The 20924-nt window shown below is 39.0% G+C and overlaps 2 protein-coding genes across 2 annotated transcripts in view; one reads left to right on the forward strand and one right to left on the reverse strand.

Moving 5' to 3' along the window:
• Positions 1–20924, reverse strand: part of LOC135705696 (putative uncharacterized protein DDB_G0288537) — a 178561-nt gene that overhangs the window by 41064 nt on the left and 116573 nt on the right. The gene's annotated exons all lie outside the window — the stretch shown is intronic.
• klhl10 (kelch-like protein 10) lies at positions 11518–14490 on the forward strand. The gene is made up of 3 exons (XM_065227675.1): positions 11518–13233; positions 13293–14075; positions 14138–14490. The coding sequence occupies exons 1-3, from the start codon at positions 12385–12387 to the stop codon at positions 14384–14386; spliced, it is 1881 nt and encodes a 626-aa protein (XP_065083747.1). The 5' UTR covers positions 11518–12384; the 3' UTR covers positions 14387–14490.

Here is a 20924-nt window from a genome sequence, read left to right on the forward strand (position 1 = left end):
AATCATTATAATATAAATCCAAATATTTTCAATCATCGAAGGGCTGAAAACATAATTCAATAAACCCAGTCTTATAAATGTCACGGGAAACGATATCATGCTCTACATTCACTCAATCAAAAACGTTTCTAAACCCATTCTTTTTTTTTCTTATCATATCATCCATTTGTTCTACTTGCACGCACAAAAGATCGCACTCAACGCAAAATCAAGGTTATGCAGAAATGAACCAAATGCTGCAAATCTAGACACTACTAGAATAACCTTGATTACGGCTTCTATTGTTCTAAAAAAGTATCACACTCGCAAGCACAATAGTCCACTTTTCAGTCAAATATTCTACAGATGCACTCGTTAAGGACTGCCAATAATCATATTCTTCATTTCCCTTGTTATTATATGTGTCGTATGATGGATTTTGGCTCATATCAGCTTCTGACTATCCAATGATCCAATGTTATTGAACTCGAATTTTCATGTTATTTGATATCAAATTATGGATATTGGGACAAGTCATATTCTGGAAACTTCTTTTGTGGTTGCCAGAAACCTGGTTGGGTTATAACCAATATGCGCCTATGTCTTATTAATGATATCTCATGTGATTTTATATGACACATGATGGGTTTTGGCTCAAGCAAAATTCTCACCACTTCTTCAAGGATATGTACCGTAATGCACGGAAAAACACCGGTCGGTGTTTCCTATGAAGGTCTAACCTTGATTGAAGTTTCATTCCCCCTAGAATTAGTCATAACTATGCTATTAAACGAAACTCCAACCATGACCGGTTGACTCATTATTCAATTCCGGTAGCAACTGCATCTGCAATTTATTTCCCCATTAATAGTAACATTATATCGCAAAAGAGAGCACTGCACTACAAATCATATCCTGCGTGCGTGTGGCTATGATGATGATGCTACACCAGCTGGGCCGGTCTGGTCGTCATCGGTGGTAGCCGGCCGACATGTGCTCACTTGCATGCGGTGTTCTTCCACATAGTTTCCGCGGCAATCAGCAGGCATCAGAACATGAGAAAGTAAACATTTACGTGGTCGCAACGGGACTTGGACTCGGCATGCTATGTGCAGTCGCTCCTCTGGACCAGTAAAGGTTAATGTTCTTGTACCCCGTGTTTAGATGAGTGAGAATCCAAGAATAGGTACAGCCACATTCGCGGACCGACAAGTGGTGGTATGATATGCTAACGAGCCGGCCATTAGCGTAAATGGTGTAATTTTATTAGCGCGTAACCACGGAATCCGATACTGAACGGATCTCTTTGTTCCGAGATAATCAACTTCAAGTGGCGGCCAGATTTTGTCTGCCGACGGAGCGGAAAATTACTATTATTACTCTTACGAAAATCAAACACTCTGCATCATCAGTCTAAAAGTAGGTTAGGTTTCAAGACTGAAGGTCACCGAAATTACAATCAGCTATTACCATTCAGCCGAGACCACGGAAGGTCGCTGACGAGCTACGAAATTATCAACTTCCCAAAATGTTTACACCGGACCGGTATGGCACACGCGATCGCCTGGCCTCTACTGACCAGCACCGTTCCGAAATTAAAGGGCTCACTGACCTCCAGCTGCAACGCTATGCCATAATTTCGACTAAATGATGAAATCTGTAATTGTTAAATGGGAAAATGATCGGTTCGCCGCGCTCAAACGTCCAAGTCATGCTAATATAGGTAGGTACTACCTACTATTAGTTTAAAAAAAAAAAAACTCGCGCTACTGACTTACTCTCGCGGTGAAACATTTTCATTTAATCACATATTGCACGCCTTGCTACCGCGTTTTTCATCTTTTGATTCGCCGCGCAGTTCGGAGCTGCCCGAAAGGCGATGAGCATTGTGGTTAATCAGCTTTGCATGATTTCTGAAGCGGAATAATTAACGAAAATTCTCTCCGTTTGTGACATTGAACTGTTGCCGTGGTTAGTTAGGCGAATAAACAGCAGCCATAAAACCGACGAATGTCACCAAATTGGGCAATTGAGTTGATTATTAGTGCGAAATGACCTGAATAATGCTGGCTCGTTAGCTGCTTTGCAAAAGGTCACGCAAATTTGATGGTGTATAGAGATGCCAAAAAAAATGATTAGTTGATTGATGGAAAACTATCGCAACGCATGTGGTCAAATGGCAAACGAAATCGGGGCTCCAGGAAAAATTAAAAAAAAAACGATTGCATGTTGTCAACAGATCAACCAAAACGACATTCTACTTCCAATCCTATCTACGACCAACAGCATTTTTCATCATCAAAGTCATGATTTTGAAAACCCTCGTGATAACTTATGTCTTCATCACACTCACCGACAGTCGCCCTTCATGCTGATTCCTCCGCATCCAGCTGATGAAATGCAGCGGAAAACTTATGGTATATGCCGTTTATGCTAATGTGATTATGTGGCAAGTGACGAGATGGGTAACAAATTAGTCTCGTTAGAAAAGATTCACACCTTTGCTGTCGACATCGTGTCGCACCATAGCGGTGCTCGGCTCGACGTGTTCAACATCATCAAGCTTGCCCATCGCATTCATTTCGGTGGCTTTATTATGTCGGGATTTAAAATTTAAATCAGACCTTGTCGAAAAAAAATCAGTCACCAGTGACCGGCAAGCCTGGGCGACTTCTGAATGACTAAGTTCGACTAACGGAATTCTCAAGTAGGGCATTCTCGCGTCATGTGTTTCGGTGCATTCTTTTCGAAATCGCTGCTGACGGAGACGAAGACGCCGACTGCGAGGGATGATCGGTGTTTGATGGGAATTTCTCAACAAGTGGATCGCGTGATCGCGACTGGTTAAGTCTGGTAAATCACCCCCGTCATATGATCCCGTGTAGCTTGTCAGAATGAAACGAATTGCCTCATTCGATGCATGGGGGTGATGATGCATGCGAAAAAAAAATCGACTCTCTTCACGGATAAAAATTACTCACAATTAGCAGATCACCCTTTGGTCTCCATACTAAACCATGCAAGAGAAGAAAAAAAGAAGTGCGCAATGAATGTGCGATTATTAAATCATTACCGCAATTATCTCATCAAGGTACGGACGGCCGAATGATGGCGGCGGGCTCTGCCGAGGATCGTTGCAGTAACTGATGCAGTATGTTTCGAACATTCTCTCGACATCTTCGAGTCTCAGCTCCTACTACACAAGTACACGGGAGTCGGTCGTTCGTTTCAATAACTTGTACCACCCTCGTCGAATGTGGTAATTGAAACCCCACGAAGCTCGGGCGTGTTGCTGCTTTTTTATAAAGCTTTACAACCGAAGAAATGAAGAACCGATGTACCATTGTGCTAACATTGTTTCACAAAAATCACCAGCACATGTAGCAGGTACAGTCCCTGCCCGATGCGATGGGGGCTATCGATGACAGCCAGGCAAGGAGAAACATTTGGTGCGATGAGAAAATTGTGCGTCAGAAGGAGCTGCGTGATCGAGGTGTGTAATAAAGTATGTACTACTTGATTTAGAGTTTATGTGTTTATACGGTCGGTAATCAAGTTTGTTGGCTTTTGATTGGGTAAATTGCATTTCATCGATCGATTGGCGATGATGATGGATCGTGATGCAGCCATAACAATGATTGAAGCTAGTCAACAGCACAGCACTGGTTACTGTGAGGGTTCTCAGTGCAATATTGATTTTTCGGTTAAAAATACACAATAAGCTTGGATGGGGTTGGCAGAGTCCTATAAAATTTAAATTATCAGGGTGGCCACTGGATTCCAGTATTTCTCAGGTGCCTATCATAATTATACCGGTTTTATATAATCAGCTAAAGATGCTTAAAAGAAACATCCCCATGAATGAATTATCAGATTTTTTATAATTTATTAGGCTCCAAGGTCGCATCAAATTGTCAAATTATGTTCCATATTTAGTTAATTGAGTAAGTCCAAATTTTTAAAGTTTGTACGAGTCTCATAATTATAGATTTTTTGTACTACATGTATATTTCTTGAAGGGCACTAGGAACGGTACTGGGCCAAGTGGGTCTTTGGACAAAGTGTTGCAAAGCGATATATTGAACTAGAACATTTATTTGAGGCTGTTCATAAACTGCGTAGAGTGGATTGACAAATGTCTACGGTCCATACAAATTTCGAAAAAAAATGTATGGACGATTGTCTACGCGGGAAGGAAGGGGGGTCTAAAACCTCTAAAAATCGGTCTACGTAGTTTATGAACTGGTCGGTTAATGCTGTGTAATGCGCAATACAGATCGCATTGAGATCACTAGCCTTTTCCCAGCAACTCATATCCCTACCTCCCCGTGGTACCGGCCGGAACTGTGAGCAACCTTAGAGAAGATCGGGTAACCAACCCCGGTGGGAACTTTGGTCATAGGCTGACAGGGAAGGGGGGGGGGGGGTTTGCTTTGGCAAGCCTGAGCGTCTGTTCTCCAGGAGGAGCGGCTCACAACAGCGTCTGTTCCCATGTTAGGGGCGGCTGATCTACGTCCGAGTGCCAGTGAAGGACTCTAAGCACAACTGTGCACCCTGGTCCTCCGGAAAATTAGGGGGTTGGTGTCAGGCCCTGCGAGCCAGCCGGAAAAAATGCATTGCAACGGAAAATCAGCAACAGAGGAATATGAACCGAGACCAACGGCAACGACCCCAGCGACGAAATAGGACTTGCGATTGGAAACTCGGCACGTGGAACTGTCGATCTCTCAATTTCATCGGGAGCACCCGAATATTGGGCAAGACCGAGGATGGAGAGCGGCAGCCGCAAACCGAGTATTGTGGCGTACTATTGTTGATTATGTCTTATCTTAAATGTGATGTTGTACAAAGAAATGTATGTATGTATGTAGTTTATGAACTGCCCATTAGAAAGCAATGAGATCACTGGAATAAAATTGGGATCTCGGACTACGAAATTTTTAGATAATTACCTACATCAACTACATTTTCATTTTGCAGCGTTTGGTGGGGCAATGGGAGCGCAAGTCAATCCAAAGCCGAGGATAAAGGACGGGTAATGGCTGAATATTCTATGCGGACCACTTGAACGCCATGGGAAAAGGAAGGGATTGAAGAGGCCGGTTATTGGGGGGTTTTGAGGAATGACACATAGTGATGCTAAATGTAAAGAAACCGAAAATCCATCTCCCACTGATTCATCCTTTCACATATATACCAAATTGATATTTTAAAGCAATAATCAAAATAAACAGACAATACATGAAAAGGCTAGTTGCCAGTTGCTTTAAAGACTAGTTGCCTCCCTAAGCGGACCCTCCGCATCCTAACTCTTCTGTTAATCCACTTAATGCTACTAGGCTGTCTAAATTATCTTATTTAAGTTCGTTTGATTATTATGATATATCTAGTCTAATTTAATAAATAATTGAAATCTCTAATCTACCTACCATGCTTTATTAAGTACCTGCACTTGTGAATGTAATCTAAAATTTAACGTGATTCAAGTTGTTTTTGACTTTGACCTATATTTAATATATATTAGTTCGTCCCAGGTGACACCTTCAAGTGACTAAAATGCTTCACTTTGAAGTTAGTTTCCTAGCTGATTTTTAAATTACATATGGAATATGCTTCAACTACGCTCACACGTTTCCACTATGTCGCACAACAAAAATACGTATGGATATGTCACAATAGAAGCACGCCACAGTGGAAATCCCGAGTCATAGTTCAAACACTTATCCCAAATCAAAATGAAGCACATATAAGATTACTTTACAATACCATGTACAAAAATAGTGTTTAACATTGTTCCCTGAGTAATACCTCAATGAACACAACAACGAAAGCTTGTCACGCAAGTAGAAGGAGCACTGTTGAGCACTTTCTGAAATATTTCAATAGTATAATTCCCTTGCAAACCCAAATAAATCTATCTGCGTAAAAATAAATAAAATAAGAGTGATTTGCGGCAAAACCCGCCAGTATCACACCCAACGTCAGTGCCTATACGTAAGCGTACTACGACGCGGCTCTCAAACAAAGGAGTAACAAGTGTGATACTATCACTGCTGGACTAGATTTTTGGTTTTCTCATGCAGTGGTTCATCAGAGAGGGGAAGCTCAGTAATCCTCATTGCATGCTCATGACGCCATTCTGCCACGGCATGAGCCAACAATGCCGGACCTAAACCAACCGTCTCCAACGCTCCACTATGAAGCATAAGATTAGGCCCGCCCACCAACGTCCAGGTAAAAAAAAAACTAGCCAAGGGGAGGGAATTACCTACATCAACTATATGAGGAATTTTTCGAGATGTTGAGACTAGTATTTTACATTCTTGAACTTTTCGACGTTTCAAACACAACAAAAACTTTCAAATAGAACACAATTTTTAAGACATCAGCTTGGCAAAATTTACGCATTTTGACACTTTCATGAATTGTATACATAATTATAAAGATATCAAAATGTAAAATTAGTTTTTAGAATAATTTAAGGGAATTAGAAGAAAGAGACTGCTAGATTCTCTTGATCGACTATCTTTTTTGATAACCATGGCTGAGCAAACAGATTTCGCGCTATTTCTGCCCCATAGTTTGTCAAAGGAGGTTCTCATCTAGCATCCAGAACGCGTCAAGAAATGTATTTGCAACTGAGTTATTAACGAAAGAGAAAGTCGATGAAAAGAATCGAACAAAGTCACTTACATCCCTTTTCTTCTAACACCTTCAATTTTGAGACAAAAAAAATGTAAGGAGAAGAAAAGGTAAATTTACGGTAGTTTTGTAGAAAGAAACTATCATTTGTTTATTTGTAGTGGAAATAGCTCTAATGTTGGCCTATAGGTCTAAGATTGGGCCCATCGCTGAAAATCTGCTATTTATCAATTTTATCTAGATAAATGCGTCATTGAGACGGTACTCATGGTCACTATTGAAAATTTAGTCGATTGCTGAATTTATGTATGGGCCCAAATTAGGGACATTTAGGCCGACATTACATCCATTTCCCCTAAATTGAAAAATTCAACTGACAATTATTGTCTAAATGAATAAAACTTAAACTAAATAGCTACGGTCAACGGTACGGAAAATGAGGATTGTGAGATGAATTGCAAGGTATTATAGAACAAATTCAGGGTTGTTACAGAAATCTTTATTTTAAATCATCCGCGCCAGGATTCCAAATCCGCACCATAGAAAAATATTGAATTTACAACTGAAATACCCACAAACTATTTGAAATACCCACAAACTATTAGAAATACACTCAACAATTTTTAAAACAGCCCTAAACTAAAATTACATCGAGCCTCCCAATCTTAGAATCTATGTACGGGAGCTTGAGTACTTGACACTACTTAGGCTTGGAAGTCTATATGCAGAGAAAAAAAATAATCATACCCGTCAAAAGATAGGCACTTATAACGGAACTACAAGGAAATTACTCAACCCACTCCAAAAGCGGTTCAGCCATAAGCTGTGAAAAGAACTATGATTAGTTTTTCAAAATGAAAAAAAAAATAGTCTAGAAGGGGAAATGGCTTTAATGTTGGCCTATGGATCATCTAAGATTGGGCCCATCGCTAAAAAGCTGCTATTTATCAATTTTATCTAGATGATCTATTGAAAATTTAGTCGATTGCTGAATTTTTGTATAGGTCCAAATTAGGGGTATTTAGGCCGACATTACATCCATTTCCCGTATTATGAAAATTGTAATGTCCCCCCAGAATCAGAAACGTCCCAGATCATGAACATAATCTTATGTCTGGGATGTCTAAATGTTGTCTAAGAACGGGACAGAATTTCGAAATGGTGGTCTTGGATCCTTAAATTAGATCTAAGCCTGAACAAATAAAAATCTCTTTTCAGAAACATACCATCTCTGATCACGTCATCCTTCGGAGGGGAAGTAAATCTGTTTGGTCCCGGTCTATGAGTTGATGGGTCGATAGGTAGGGGCCAGGTGTGGGAGCTGCCTTCCTGGCGTCGGTAGCATTGGTATTCAGTACGGAAAACAAGATCTCAGCAGAATCTTAAACCATATTCTAAATTTAAGATTTTCAAGATGTTACAAAAACCAGAACTTTTGAAATTCGTGTAGTTCTGGAATTTTGCCATCTAAACTGTCCTAGAGCTCCACGGTTTTTTTTAAAGAAACAGATGAATTTGAAGCTTAGGGAATAGAAAGAATTTGCAGCCATTCTTAACTACAAGTGAGGGCCATGACCACTTTTAATATTGATCTTTAACTATTTCTTATGTATTCATAGCACAATCGTAAATTGTTAAAAATTCTTAAAGTTCTGGGTTTCTGGGGCTCTTGTGCAAGCACCTCTGGAGATTTTACACAACATAAATATTCCCAAGAATGCCAAATATCTTTGCGTAGCTCGGGTCGGCACTCTAGGTTTCTGATTAGTGTTTGCATTCCCGGGAACGATTTCCCGGGAAAAGAGATTTCCCGGGAAATAAGTTTTCATTTTCCGGAATTCCCGAATTTCACGGCAGTCCCTGGTCCATTCATATTAAAACGATTTACGGTTTTTACGAAACTTGTCATCGTCGTCGGTGCCGGGTTTGAATGGTTAAAACAACTCGAGTAACGGTATGATGTGATATGAGGAGCTCGGTGGACTTAGAGCGACCGTTTTTTCTTACTGAGCAGAACATCATCAAGGCCATCCACATTCAATTATGACTACTAACAGCAACGCGATGATTAAAAAGGAGATCGATTGCCTAGTGGCAAACGTTTTTGCTTACTGAGCAGAAGCTCGTGGGTTCAATCAAAAGCTCCTTCGCGTTAGGACATCAATTCAACTTATCATTTACCATAACGAATTCTGCTGCAAACCAAACCCAACCCAACATCCCAGTGATTCCTCGTGGAAGTGCAGAGGATTTCTCTGCTTCCATAAAAGCGAGTGTGACGTCAACACATTCCTACCCATTTCATTCTTGACCTGCGTTCGGGCGCGGCTGGCGCTGGTATTGTCTAGTTTGAGATCTCCAGTTTTTACACATTGTGGATGAATTCTAATATCATGCATCGTTTATTGTTTCTCTGTGTAATTACAGCTGATCTAACAATAAAAAATTAGCAACCGTGGGCGATCAATTATGCTCACGCCCATAGATTTCGTCTACTTGAGTGAGCATGCATACCTTCCTAGAAAAAAAAAAACTACTACCATTTGAAAAGGGCTGAACTTCTATTCAATAGTATTTACAATAAAATTATGAAATTAAAAATAATAAAATATACACAAATTTGGCAAAGAAGAATTGTACAAAAATATCTTAACATACGAAAAAAATATATAGATTATGAAAATGTTCTTAAATTGAGAAAAATGCATTCAATAAACCAAAATGTTAAAAAAAAAAATATTTGAAAATTATACAACATATTTCCATGAACAATTATGAATAAGATTTAATTAGAAAAACTTTTTTCACATCAATCAGGATGTCAAATCAATGAAGAAAAAAAACCTTAAATTCCCTGATTTCCCAGTCTTTTTCTGAAAAGTTTGAGACAGGGTTGTAGTGACACAGTAAAGTAAATCATTAAAATCTATTGGATGATATTTTTTTATAGTTGTGGATTTTCCTAATTTTGGTTCCTAGAAAAGAGGAAACCATTGTTTCCTATGCATTCTACAATTTTAATAACACTATCGCAATTATAGGTTCAATACAACATTATTCGTTTCCGGGCAAATATCAAATTGAATGCAAATTAAATTCCGCCATTATTTGAGCATTCCACAAGAAACCCATTAAAATTTTCTAGATTAATAAGTTTTAAATATTAGCCGGAAGGTTTTGAGGCCATGCTGCACTGCGTTGTTCGTAATATTCTTTAAAATTTTATATTTAAAATTTGATATGGGGAATAAATATTACAACCAATAACAGAGCCCATACGGCGAAATTAGTTGATATATTTGATAATCGTATAGATTCAAATATCCCTAAACAAAATGGAAAATATATATAATCAACCACCATGTTTGGATTTAAAAGTATATATTTAAAATGTTTTGAGAATTCAACCTCAAGATCTAAAAAAAAACTTATCAACTTATCTGAATCTTGGTGGATTCGAAATTTTCTTATCATTTAAATGCTAACGAATATTGAATTTTTTCACAAATTCGAGATCCATTTTCTTAAATCCTTTGGGTTTGGCATTAAGAAGGCCAGGATAATTTATTTCAAATCCAGGATTATGATTTATTATATTTAAAGTAGTTTGTCAAAAGTAATTAAAAGTTGAATCATAAATGTCTTAGTTTAGAATCTTGAAAATGTGTTTTAGGCTAAATCCTATTGGGTCACGATATTTTTTCGAAGTCTTGGATCATAAAAAAAAATAAAAAAAAAAACAGGATATTGAACATTTTTCTTCATTTTGCATATTAATTTTTTTTTTTACAAGTTCGATGATCTTGTAAGCTCAAGATGTCTGGAATAATTTTATTATTTCAATGCCCGTGACTTTGCATTTTTTTTTTTCAATACAGAATCTTAATTCAGAAGTTTGTTTTACTCTGGGGCTTGATTTTTTTTTTAATATTCTTTATTTTTGTTTTTATTTACTTTTATATTTATTTTTAAGTAGTTTTCAAGTCCTAGATCCGGTTATCTTTCAAATGACACACAACCTTGGTTTTTGTTTTGCCTGAACAAAATTGAAATTTACAGAAACTCAAATGATCCAGACTCTTGATTTTTTTTTAACAAAGTTTTCCTAAGTTTAAATAAGTCCCTGGATTTAAATAGCCTTCTAAAAAAAATATTGTTTCACTTTCCTACATGATTGGTGATATCATTATTCCCTGAGAATATTTGTATCATTGTAGTCATTTCAACACTCCTGAGTCATTCATTCTTGACCTGTCCGGCGATGAGATTTAAGCTCGTGACTATGGCTTGAGAGGTATGGATGTTAATCACTACGTCCATCCCCATAATGTATGGACCGATGAATGGACGACTTGTAGTTAATTGGAATGTCAGTCTAGAAAAACAATTTCATAATTTTCAGAAATGCAGAAAAACATTTTAATTTTTTAAATGCCAGATATCCATGTTTCAAGACTTCAAGTCAGCACATCGCAAAATCTGCACATGTGGTGATTTATAATAAATTTTCGAATATCATTGTTACAAATTTGCAAGCGAATCATGCTTTTTCCGTTAAAATATGTTACATCTGAGATCATGCAAATTGTCTAGATTTATAGTAACAATCCAGCCAAATTGTATCCGTCCAAACGACACGATATATGTTTTAGCACTCTTACAGAAAAACTTCAACATATGTATATGTGGATGGTCTTCAAAAATTAATTACCAATAATATATTCATACAAATCTTTCGCAATGAATTATACAATGAGCTAACGGAATCGATTACTTGAAGAGAGGTCCCAAATAATCGAAAACATTGAACAAAGATAAAGTTTAAATTGTTGCCAATACCAGTCAAACAACAACTATAAGAACTCAAAATGCGTAATGATGTAACATTGCCTTCACTACCATGATCGATCAAAATCGGAAATTGAGCCACATTACCTTCCACTTTGGAAGTAACATTCGGACAGTATGCAAAAGTGTGTTAATTTCAAAAGCTCATTTCGAACCAATTAGTTCTTAGCTGAAATCTCACTATACAGTTCAACATAGTAACAAAACCAAAGCACTTCACAAATGGATCAAATGAAGTTGCTATGCATTTTGTTTCCCGAAGCCTACTTTCAAACAAAGGTTCTATTTGCTTCAATTTAAACAAACGCAAGGGCTTCCAATCTACTCGAGAAACCCTTCGTCGATCCACTTAAAACCCACAGTCATCATCACCCAATTCTGCTAATTAGTGATAATTACTACCCTCTCGATCTTGAAGAAAACAGCCTTCGACTTTCGAAAAGTGCTCCATCCAAGAGCACAAACTGTAACTTCTACCCTCTAATTAACAGCGTGGCGTCATTAATGTTGACTCACTACTATGCGCTGCTGTGTGCTGTTGTTGCAGGGTACGTTAATTTATTTTCAAGTTTCTTAGAACGTTCCATCTCTGAACCAGCAAGACGCAGAGTTTCCACACTTTCCGATCGTTGAAGTCTCCACTATCGTCTAGCTACAGAGCACGCTGACGAAAATGTGCTTCGGGGAAGATGGATTCAATCTAAGCACTCCTTAAAACCCAGCAACATTTATGTCGAGTTGACATAACACACACGCACACATACAGCTGTCTACGGTTTATCATTTATTTTGTAACCCTATTTGGAACGTCCCCCTGGACCAACGCATCAAGCACAAAAGATCCAGTACAAGGTAGATTACATTTGCTCTTTGGACAACGCCCCATTTTTTTTTTTTTGGCCCTCAACCACAACTATGCAAAATTGCCAATTGGAAGACGAACTTCTACAACAACAACAGCAGCACAGTAGCGGATCGCTCCCCCACCGGTGCATCAGCTACGTAGCGATGAAGGCCCTCGACGAAATGCGACTCAGCAATACGCTGTGCGACGCCACCATCACACAGGATGATTTCACGTTTCCGGTTCACCGCGCCATTCTGGGGTCGTGCAGCGATTACTTCCGGACGCTGTTCACCACTTCGCTGCCCAGTAAAAAGGATCACATATCGATCGACGGAATCCGGGGGGTCATCATGGATCGGATCATCAAATACGCCTACCTAAGGGAGCTGGACATCTCCGAGAAAGATATGTTCGAGGTGTACGCAGCGGCGGATTTCCTGGGAATGGCCAGTTTGCAGGAACGATGCATTCAGTACATCAAAAGCGTCTTACGTACGGACAACTGTGTGCAGATTATGATCTACGGGCGACAACGGCACTGTTCTACACTGTACGAGTATACTAGGAAATACGTGTTGAAGAACTTTATAGAGGTATCCAGACGGTGTCCAGATTTGATGAAGGTGGACCTGGACGACATCTATGCGCTGTTGAGCGATGAATTGTTAAACGTAAAGGATGAAGAACCGGTTTGGGAATGCTGTATACGATGGATAGATACTGATCCGGTGAACAGAGCTGACCACATACCATGGTTGATGAGAGCGGTTCGGTTAGGGTTGCTAAGAACACAGTATTTTCTGGAGAAAGTCAAAGAAAACCCGTATGTGTTGGGCAACGAAGAAACGAAACCGATCATTATTGAAACGCTGACGTTTTTGTACGACCTGGACATGGTGAATACCAAACATAGTAAGGTAAAGAAAGTAATAACGATGATTTGTTTTAGATAACCTAACCATTGCTTTCCTAATAGATCAAAACTCCTCCACTAGCTTTGCCAAGACTACCGTATGATATTATTTTCACCTTTGGAGGCTGGAGCGAAGGTCTGCCGCAATCGGCTATCGAAACGTACGACACCAGAGCGGATCGATGGATCAAAATAGATGCCGGTAATCGGACGGAAGCTCGAGCTTACTACGGAGCTGCCGTTCTCGGGAGCGTGGTATACTGTATCGGTGGCTACGATGGCGTGGAACACTTCAATACCTGTCGCAAATTTGACGCCATAAGCAAGGTTTGGACCGAGATAGCTCCGATGCACTGCCGTCGGTGCTACGTCAGTGTAGTGGTGCTCGATGGACTGATCTACGCCATGGGAGGTTACGATGGACATAACCGACAGAACACGGCCGAGTGTTACAATCCCCGGACTAATCAATGGACCATGATTGCACCAATGCACCAGCTGCGCTCGGATGCAGATGCTTGCACTTTGGATGGCATGATCTACATTATCGGAGGATTCAACGGTCAGGAATGTATGAACTCGGCAGAAGTGTATGACCCCATAGAAAACACCTGGAGCGTGTTACCGAACATGATGAACCGACGATCTGGAGTTTCGTGCATTGGGCACAGGGGAACGGTGAATGTGCTCGGAGGTTTCAATGGCCTCATACGGATGAATACCTGCGAGCGATTTGATCCAGTATCTCGACGATGGCAGAACTTTAAGGAAATGTACCATCAAAGAAGTAATTTTGGGGTGGAGGTCATCGACGATATGATCTTTGCTATCGGTGGCTACGATGGGGTTGGTGAATTTTGTTTGGTTTGAGTTCCCTAAATAACTAACTTGTTGTCGTTGTTCTAAAGGTTAGTGCAATCTCCCACACGGAATGCTACGCAATGGATTCCAACGAGTGGCTGGAAGCTACGGATCTCAATCAGATGCGTTCAGCGTTCAAGGCGGTCATCATCTCTGGACTGCCCAACGTTCGTGACTACATCCACAAGGATCGAGAGAATCTGATGGCCGAACGGCGGCAGAAGTTATTCAATACGGAGCTTGAAGGCGAAGATATGGAGATCGATTCTACAAGTACTATTAACGACATCGATTGAAGGGTTTATGATTTGTGGTCAAAATTGAACATGTTTAACCAAATTTATAGTTTCCCAAACCAAATTAAACAGCAGATGGATCGGTTTGTGAACAACAAAGTATAGGTGTGTCTTCGTTTCGCATGACACGTTTTAGTGGTACTGTTTCTGTTGCAATTCCCACCTAAATAGTGATAATAACAATCACAGTGGCACAGCGTTGGTGGCATCGCTGTTGTGTTATGCAATGCAGCTTTTGTTTTGATTCAACGTTGTCTTCGTTTATTGTTTTCGGTTTTGAAACCGTCACCGTCGCTGCTGCTCTACTACAGTCAGTGTGTGTCTACATGGTAGGGCAATTGCCAACCCATTCCTGCGGGTAGTTCAATCGAGGAAGACAAACAAAATTAATTTCAACTATTAATTGGTACCAGCTTTTTGCTTTACTACATCCAACTACGACGACCAACGACGACGATGCGATGTAGGTTTTAGGAAGAGCAAACGACGCGGTAACAATTCACTGCCGTGTTCCAAACATAAGCGTGGCATTTAGCGCTGCGATTTGAAAAAAGGGCTCATTTTTCGAGCCGATTGCATCGGTTTTTCGCCCGAGTTGTTTAGAGAGCGCTTTTAACTAGTAACACTTATTAAATCAAACGCAAACGTCTAGCCTGATGTGAGGAAGATAAAGAGGAAATTGCGGTGAGCAGTTCACAAAGGTACAAGCGCGCTTCGGATCGAGATTGTGGTGCTGTGTAACAGTGAGTTCTCATCATTGATTCCTAACTGTAATCATCGAAAACAAAATACAAAACATGGCATAAACGGAGCGAGGGATGGGGGATTTAGTAAACAAGCAGTTCTAATGGTTCCCAGGTTTGATGAAACTGCCGCTCGTGGAACGTGTAATGAATATTCATTGGGGCAGAAGAAAACACAGCCATTAGCTGCGCTGCCCTGTGCATGTTACTACATTGTGTGTAGGAAAGTATGGTTCTAGCCGTATCATAACTTGTTTCCGATGATGATTATCTCCGGTGATCAACGGTCGGTACCCAGCTTATGCGGCGTTCCCCCGGATGGATGTTCGTCATGCTGCATTTCAAGTTCGGTTATTACGGGATGTTAAACTGCATGTTTAACTTGATGATCATCATGATTTATGTCTGCTGTGTGCAGTAGCTTCTTATTGTATGGAATACATATATGAGGTTTCAGGCTAGTTAATAATGTATGCATATTGATTATTTCATCTAACAGAGGAATTCACTAACAGCTTGGTGTAAAAGATAAACAGAATCTGAAAAAAAACCAGGACATTCATAGATTATGTAATGTAACGGGTGTTCAATAAAAAATGAGAATGATTTCAGTGCCGTCCAGCGCTCTTGTGAGAGCATCGCGACTAAGTTGCGTCGTACGTCGTCGTTGAACACCCGTTAGTTGTTATTACGCATTCATAAGTTGGTTGTACACCAATGTAAACGAATCAAAAAGAAGCCTGGAGCTCCGGAAAACTCCAGAACACCGGTATCTTCCAAAACATTTAAACCCATGGAGCATGGAACAGTCAAAATTTGTCATTGGTGAAAATGGATCAGTTACAAGCAACTAACTTCTTCATTTTTCAAACAACGCAATGCTTTAGCGGAAAAATTCTTTCATGAAAAATGAAACAACTAAACTTGTTATCGCTAGGAATTTTAACAAGTCCTTAAATTTTCCGGTGACCATTTTCAAGTGTTCAAATTTGATTTAAAAATTATAGAGGCCGTCAACTTTGGTCATCAATATCATAAGTAATGGAAATGGATGTAATGTCGGCCTAAATGCTCCTAATTTTGGCCCATACATAAATTCAGCAATCGATTAAATTTTCAATAGCGACCGAAAATATCCATTAGTACCGTCCCAATGACCCGTTTATCTAGATAAAATTGATAAATAGCAGATTTTTAGCGATGCCAATCTTAGATCCATAGGCCAACATGAGAGCCATTTACCCTATTTAGTATGAAAGTGCTTGTTTTTTTATCCAGTAGATCATTTCCCTACTCAGTAAGGAGCATTTCCTCCGAAGACAATACACTTGCAAAATCCATAATTTCTACTGTAAACCACATTTTTACTGCAACCCGAAATGCATTCATTCCTCCCAGTAATCAACTGGGTATGAATATGTAGGTATAGTAGGGTTACGGGATGTAATGTCAGAGTAGCCCCTCACTTCGGCCTATCAAGCAAATAACTCATTCATTCAGCAATAATACACAATAATTATGAAAAACCAATACCACATCTGCTGCAAAATTCAATTGCCTATTTTTGGGACAAAATTTGAACATTTATTGCCCTTTTTTTTTAATAAAAAGATTAGTAAAATTATCTTAATTTTTGATTTCTAGGCGCCATGATCTTACCGTATTATTGCACTAACGAAAATCTACGCAACGGGGGTCATCAAAAAATCTGATCATTGCATGAATTGAATAAGACTTACTTTTTTGTAACATGCTAGCCTAATAAATCAACATCACACTTTTCATTTTTATAACAAATTTAGAAGATTCCACGCTTTTAGCGCTTTATAACTATGGACCGAACTTTGGGGACATAATTTTGAAACGTGTTCCTAATTATGACCTGCGAACTTTATTTGATAACTTTGTTTTGGTATTGGTGAAACCATTCGCGTTGCCGATTACTCTGCAACTGTTCACTCCTATAGGAAAATGCCATAAGCAAATGTCGTTTTTCGTGAAACATAGCGGATCGTTTCTATCCTTTCACTCCACTGAAAAATCCCGTAGGCATAATGTTAATCTTTGCTTGAAACGAGGGGTCGACACGGTACACACGCTATTTCTAAGCAACCCAAATTTGCGAAGGATCTACTCATATTCGTCAAAAGTAGGGTACCCCAAATTAGGTAAACACAGTTTAAACTAACAAGATGACGAATGGAAAACATCGACCTGAATTCGAACGAAGTTGTTCATTTGTCACCTTGTCAGTTCCAACTTTGTTTGTTCAATTTAGTGTAGTGTAGGATATGAGTAGATCCTACTCAAATTTGGGTTGTTAAGAAATAGCGTGCAATCAATCCTCCATTAAAACAAACTTCACGGCAAATGAGGATCAACAATAGAAAAGGGCCCAGCAGCATTTGTAAACAAACCGTTCCAAAGCCCTTTACTCACAAAGCGAAGGCCACCCACGCAAACCAACATCATCATCGGGTAGGGGAAACTTCCACCTACACGTTGATGGTATTGGTTTGTGTGGGCAGCCTTCTATTTGTGAGGAATGGACTTTAGAACGGTTTGTTTACAAATGCTGATGGGCCCTTTTCTATTGTTGATCCAGATTTACTCATATATGAGTGGAATTTACTCACATTAGAGTAAAAATTTACTTATTCTATAAGTAAACTACGTTTTTGCTCAATTGAGTGAACGCGATTCAAATATGAGTTATACCCCGTTCACATTACAGCGTATATCACGTGATATACGCTGTCTTGCAATGAGCACTCATACATCTAGTTTTCACTGGAAATCCTATGTATGAGTGCTCATTGCAAGACAGCCTGTGACAGGCTGTAATGTGAACGGGGTATTAGATTATTTTAACGTGCAAGCCCTTCCAAAAATATCAAGCTGAACAATGCATTGGATCCAAAATTAACATTGATCGATTCTCCTCGTCAACTTTATCTTTCATTAATTACTTGGCTACAAAACCGTTTCTAGTCGTATTTTCCGTATTAAATGCAAGATAATAGCATGGAATCGAACTATGTGTTGAAAATAGCTTGCAAAGAGAAAATCTACAAAGAAAATCTGTCAATGTTACATTGTTCAGCTTGCTAATACTTGACTTGACAGTTCGTTATATGTGTGTTCGTGAGATGATCTATTTGGCTTTATTTTTATTCTAAACGCATCGTGATTTATGTTATCTGGATCAACCGAAAGAAAAAAAAAAACACTGTCTCTTTCATCCACATCAGTTCTTACGCGAGAAGTGAAAGTGACGTCAACAATGTGTTAACGTATGAATGAAAAAGAAGTGTGATTTCACATGTCGAACCTTTGTAGATCGAGGTCCATCTTCGATAGGACGAAGTTGCATCCATTTATAGACCCATTTTGAGTACAGTAGACCGAAATTACATCCACGTACCTGCACGTACCACGTTTTCATGTTATAATGAATATGTTAAACATATTTCAGTCGTGCCTAATCAATATCCAAATAATAAGAATATCTAAGCTTACATCTTGACAGTGAAATATAAACTGCAACTCAATCAATAAAATGTAATTGATGGTGTCATATTCGACCGAGGTTAGGGACATATACCCTATGATATGGAACTGCCGCACAAAGCAGAGAATAAAAAAAGCCACTGAACCTCTCATAGATGAAAGAATTTGCAAGAAAAACCATCAGTACCGAGAACATGGTCAAGCTCACGCGTGACGCTTTTCGATTGCTATATTTGGTGAACTTAGTTAGGTATATCTTTTGTTTTTTTCAGGGGGGAATATTCTGCAAAAATTACCAATAAATGAATACGAAAACAATGATTATTCGGCATTGTCCTCAAGTTTAAAAATGGTGTTCAAAAACTGAACAATACGATGATTGAGTGGTGAAAAACATGCAAAATCCAATAACAAATCCCAAAATTGAAGCAGCTACTGGCGAAAATGACGGAAGTTCATTACCGGAAACGGCAAAGCACATTAATTTTATATAATAGAAACGTAAAACGACATTGCAAGGTGAATACAATCTATTGGAACACTGTATCAATTATTTTTTTTCTGTTGTAGGGGGAACGCACCTATTTTGACCATGTTTTGACGATATTTAACGTTTTTTACAATTTTGAGGGCTTGAGTTCTGTTAAGATTGATGATTCAAATGTTCATCGGGGTACACATACATATCGCCCACAAAACGCAGGAAGATTGTGATTCAATCGTTTTCATAAGGTATGGCCGAAATAGGAAACTATGACTAATGCTGGTGCACTTACCCTACTACCAATTTAAGCAAAATATTTTGAAATTAAAAATTATTTCGATTTATTCGCGTTCCTTTTTCGGTTACTGAAAAATGAAAAACGTGTTGCTAAAACGAAACAATTTTGTATAATCGTTCACAATATTTGGTGGAATATCTCTTAGCACAAATACTCATTTAATAGGTGTATTAGAATTAGCGTGTAGTTGTTAATTTTTAGTACAATAAACAAGGCCCAAAGTTTCAACGATATTCATACCTTCATACCTTTTATTTCCATAACTTGGTTATGTCTTTGATGGCAAGGTATCGACGAGGCAAAATTTTCAATTAAATGGGTACTTTTTACTCATGCATAGAAAAAATATCAAGGGTACAAAATAACAATTTTCTGAAGTATTCGTGGAATACTCATTAATTAGTAAATCTGGGTTTACTCATTTCATGAGATAAGCCACCTTTCTTGAAAATGAGTAAAATTTTACTAATGAATGGGTACTTTTAAGTTAGCGTGCAGCGGTTAGTGCGTTTTATCACGTAGTTTCGCAAAACCCATTCATGGGTAAAAATTTACCCATTTCAGCTAAAAGCACCCATCCTCATTTAATGGGTAAACTATGGTTTACTCATTAATGGGTAAATGTTAGGTCGGTCATTATCCAATATGGTATTATAATATTTCCAATATGGTATTATAATATTTCGTGTAATAAAACGTGATCGGAGCACCTGCTTTTTTTTTAATGTATTAGAAAGTTTTTTTTATATCAACGATGGGGGTATTTTTTACCCATTTTACGGTAAACACAATTTAAGAAAATGGGTAAAAAACACCCAATATTAACAGACCTTCCATTTACCCATTAATGAGTAAACCATAGTTTAACCATTAAATGAGGAGGGGCACTTTTAGTGGAAATGGGTATTTTTATACCCATTAATGGGTTTTCGCGAAACACCGTGTTTAGTACATTGCGCGTTTGCCGCTGTGCCGCTATGCCGCTGTCATTGTGTTCATGTTCAGCATGTTTCACTCAGGGGCGGATTGTGCTGTGAAATCTGCCTTCTGATCATCCATCCAGGATGGTAAATACGTAACGCGCACTGAATTTGCCGTCTCTTTCGTTCTCCCGTTTGTTGAATGGTTATACGAATGTGACGTTCAACTCCGTCATTCATTCAAACAGCCGAAGAGCGAGAGAGACGACAAATTCACTGGACCTCACCTGTGTACGCTCACTGATTTTCCATATGCGAATTTGGTTCCAAACATCAACAAACCGTCGTTACTTATGGCTTGTTGTCGTTTGGAACCAGTTATGCGAGGTAGGCGACGTATTTGACAGTCACCTCCCCCTTGGTTTCACTCTCATAAATATTGCTAGATAGAGCTGGAATTAGGGCGTAACAGCTTTTGTAAACAATGACTTCTCTCGATGATTTCTCGGAAGTAATGGCTCTCCCTGGCAAATCGACATCACCATCGATTAGGGAAAGACTTCTCATACCCGATGGATATGTT

The sequence above is a fragment of the Ochlerotatus camptorhynchus genome, unplaced genomic scaffold, assembly GCF_037179485.1.
Source record: "Ochlerotatus camptorhynchus isolate MF236.1 unplaced genomic scaffold, CSIRO-AGI_Acam_v1.1 ptg000274l, whole genome shotgun sequence".
NCBI lineage: Eukaryota > Metazoa > Arthropoda > Insecta > Diptera > Culicidae > Ochlerotatus > Ochlerotatus camptorhynchus.

Bases quoted from the DNA above. Each gene is read 5' to 3' on its own strand.
- klhl10 (XM_065227675.1), top strand. From the start codon at position 12,385: ATGCAAAATTGCCAATTGGAAGACGAACTTCTACAACAACAACAGCAG. The intron at 13,234-13,292 runs GTAAAGAAAGTA...CTTTCCTAATAG, and splicing joins TGAATACCAAACATAGTAAG to ATCAAAACTCCTCCACTAGC. The intron at 14,076-14,137 runs GTTGGTGAATTT...GTTGTTCTAAAG, and splicing joins CTATCGGTGGCTACGATGGG to GTTAGTGCAATCTCCCACAC.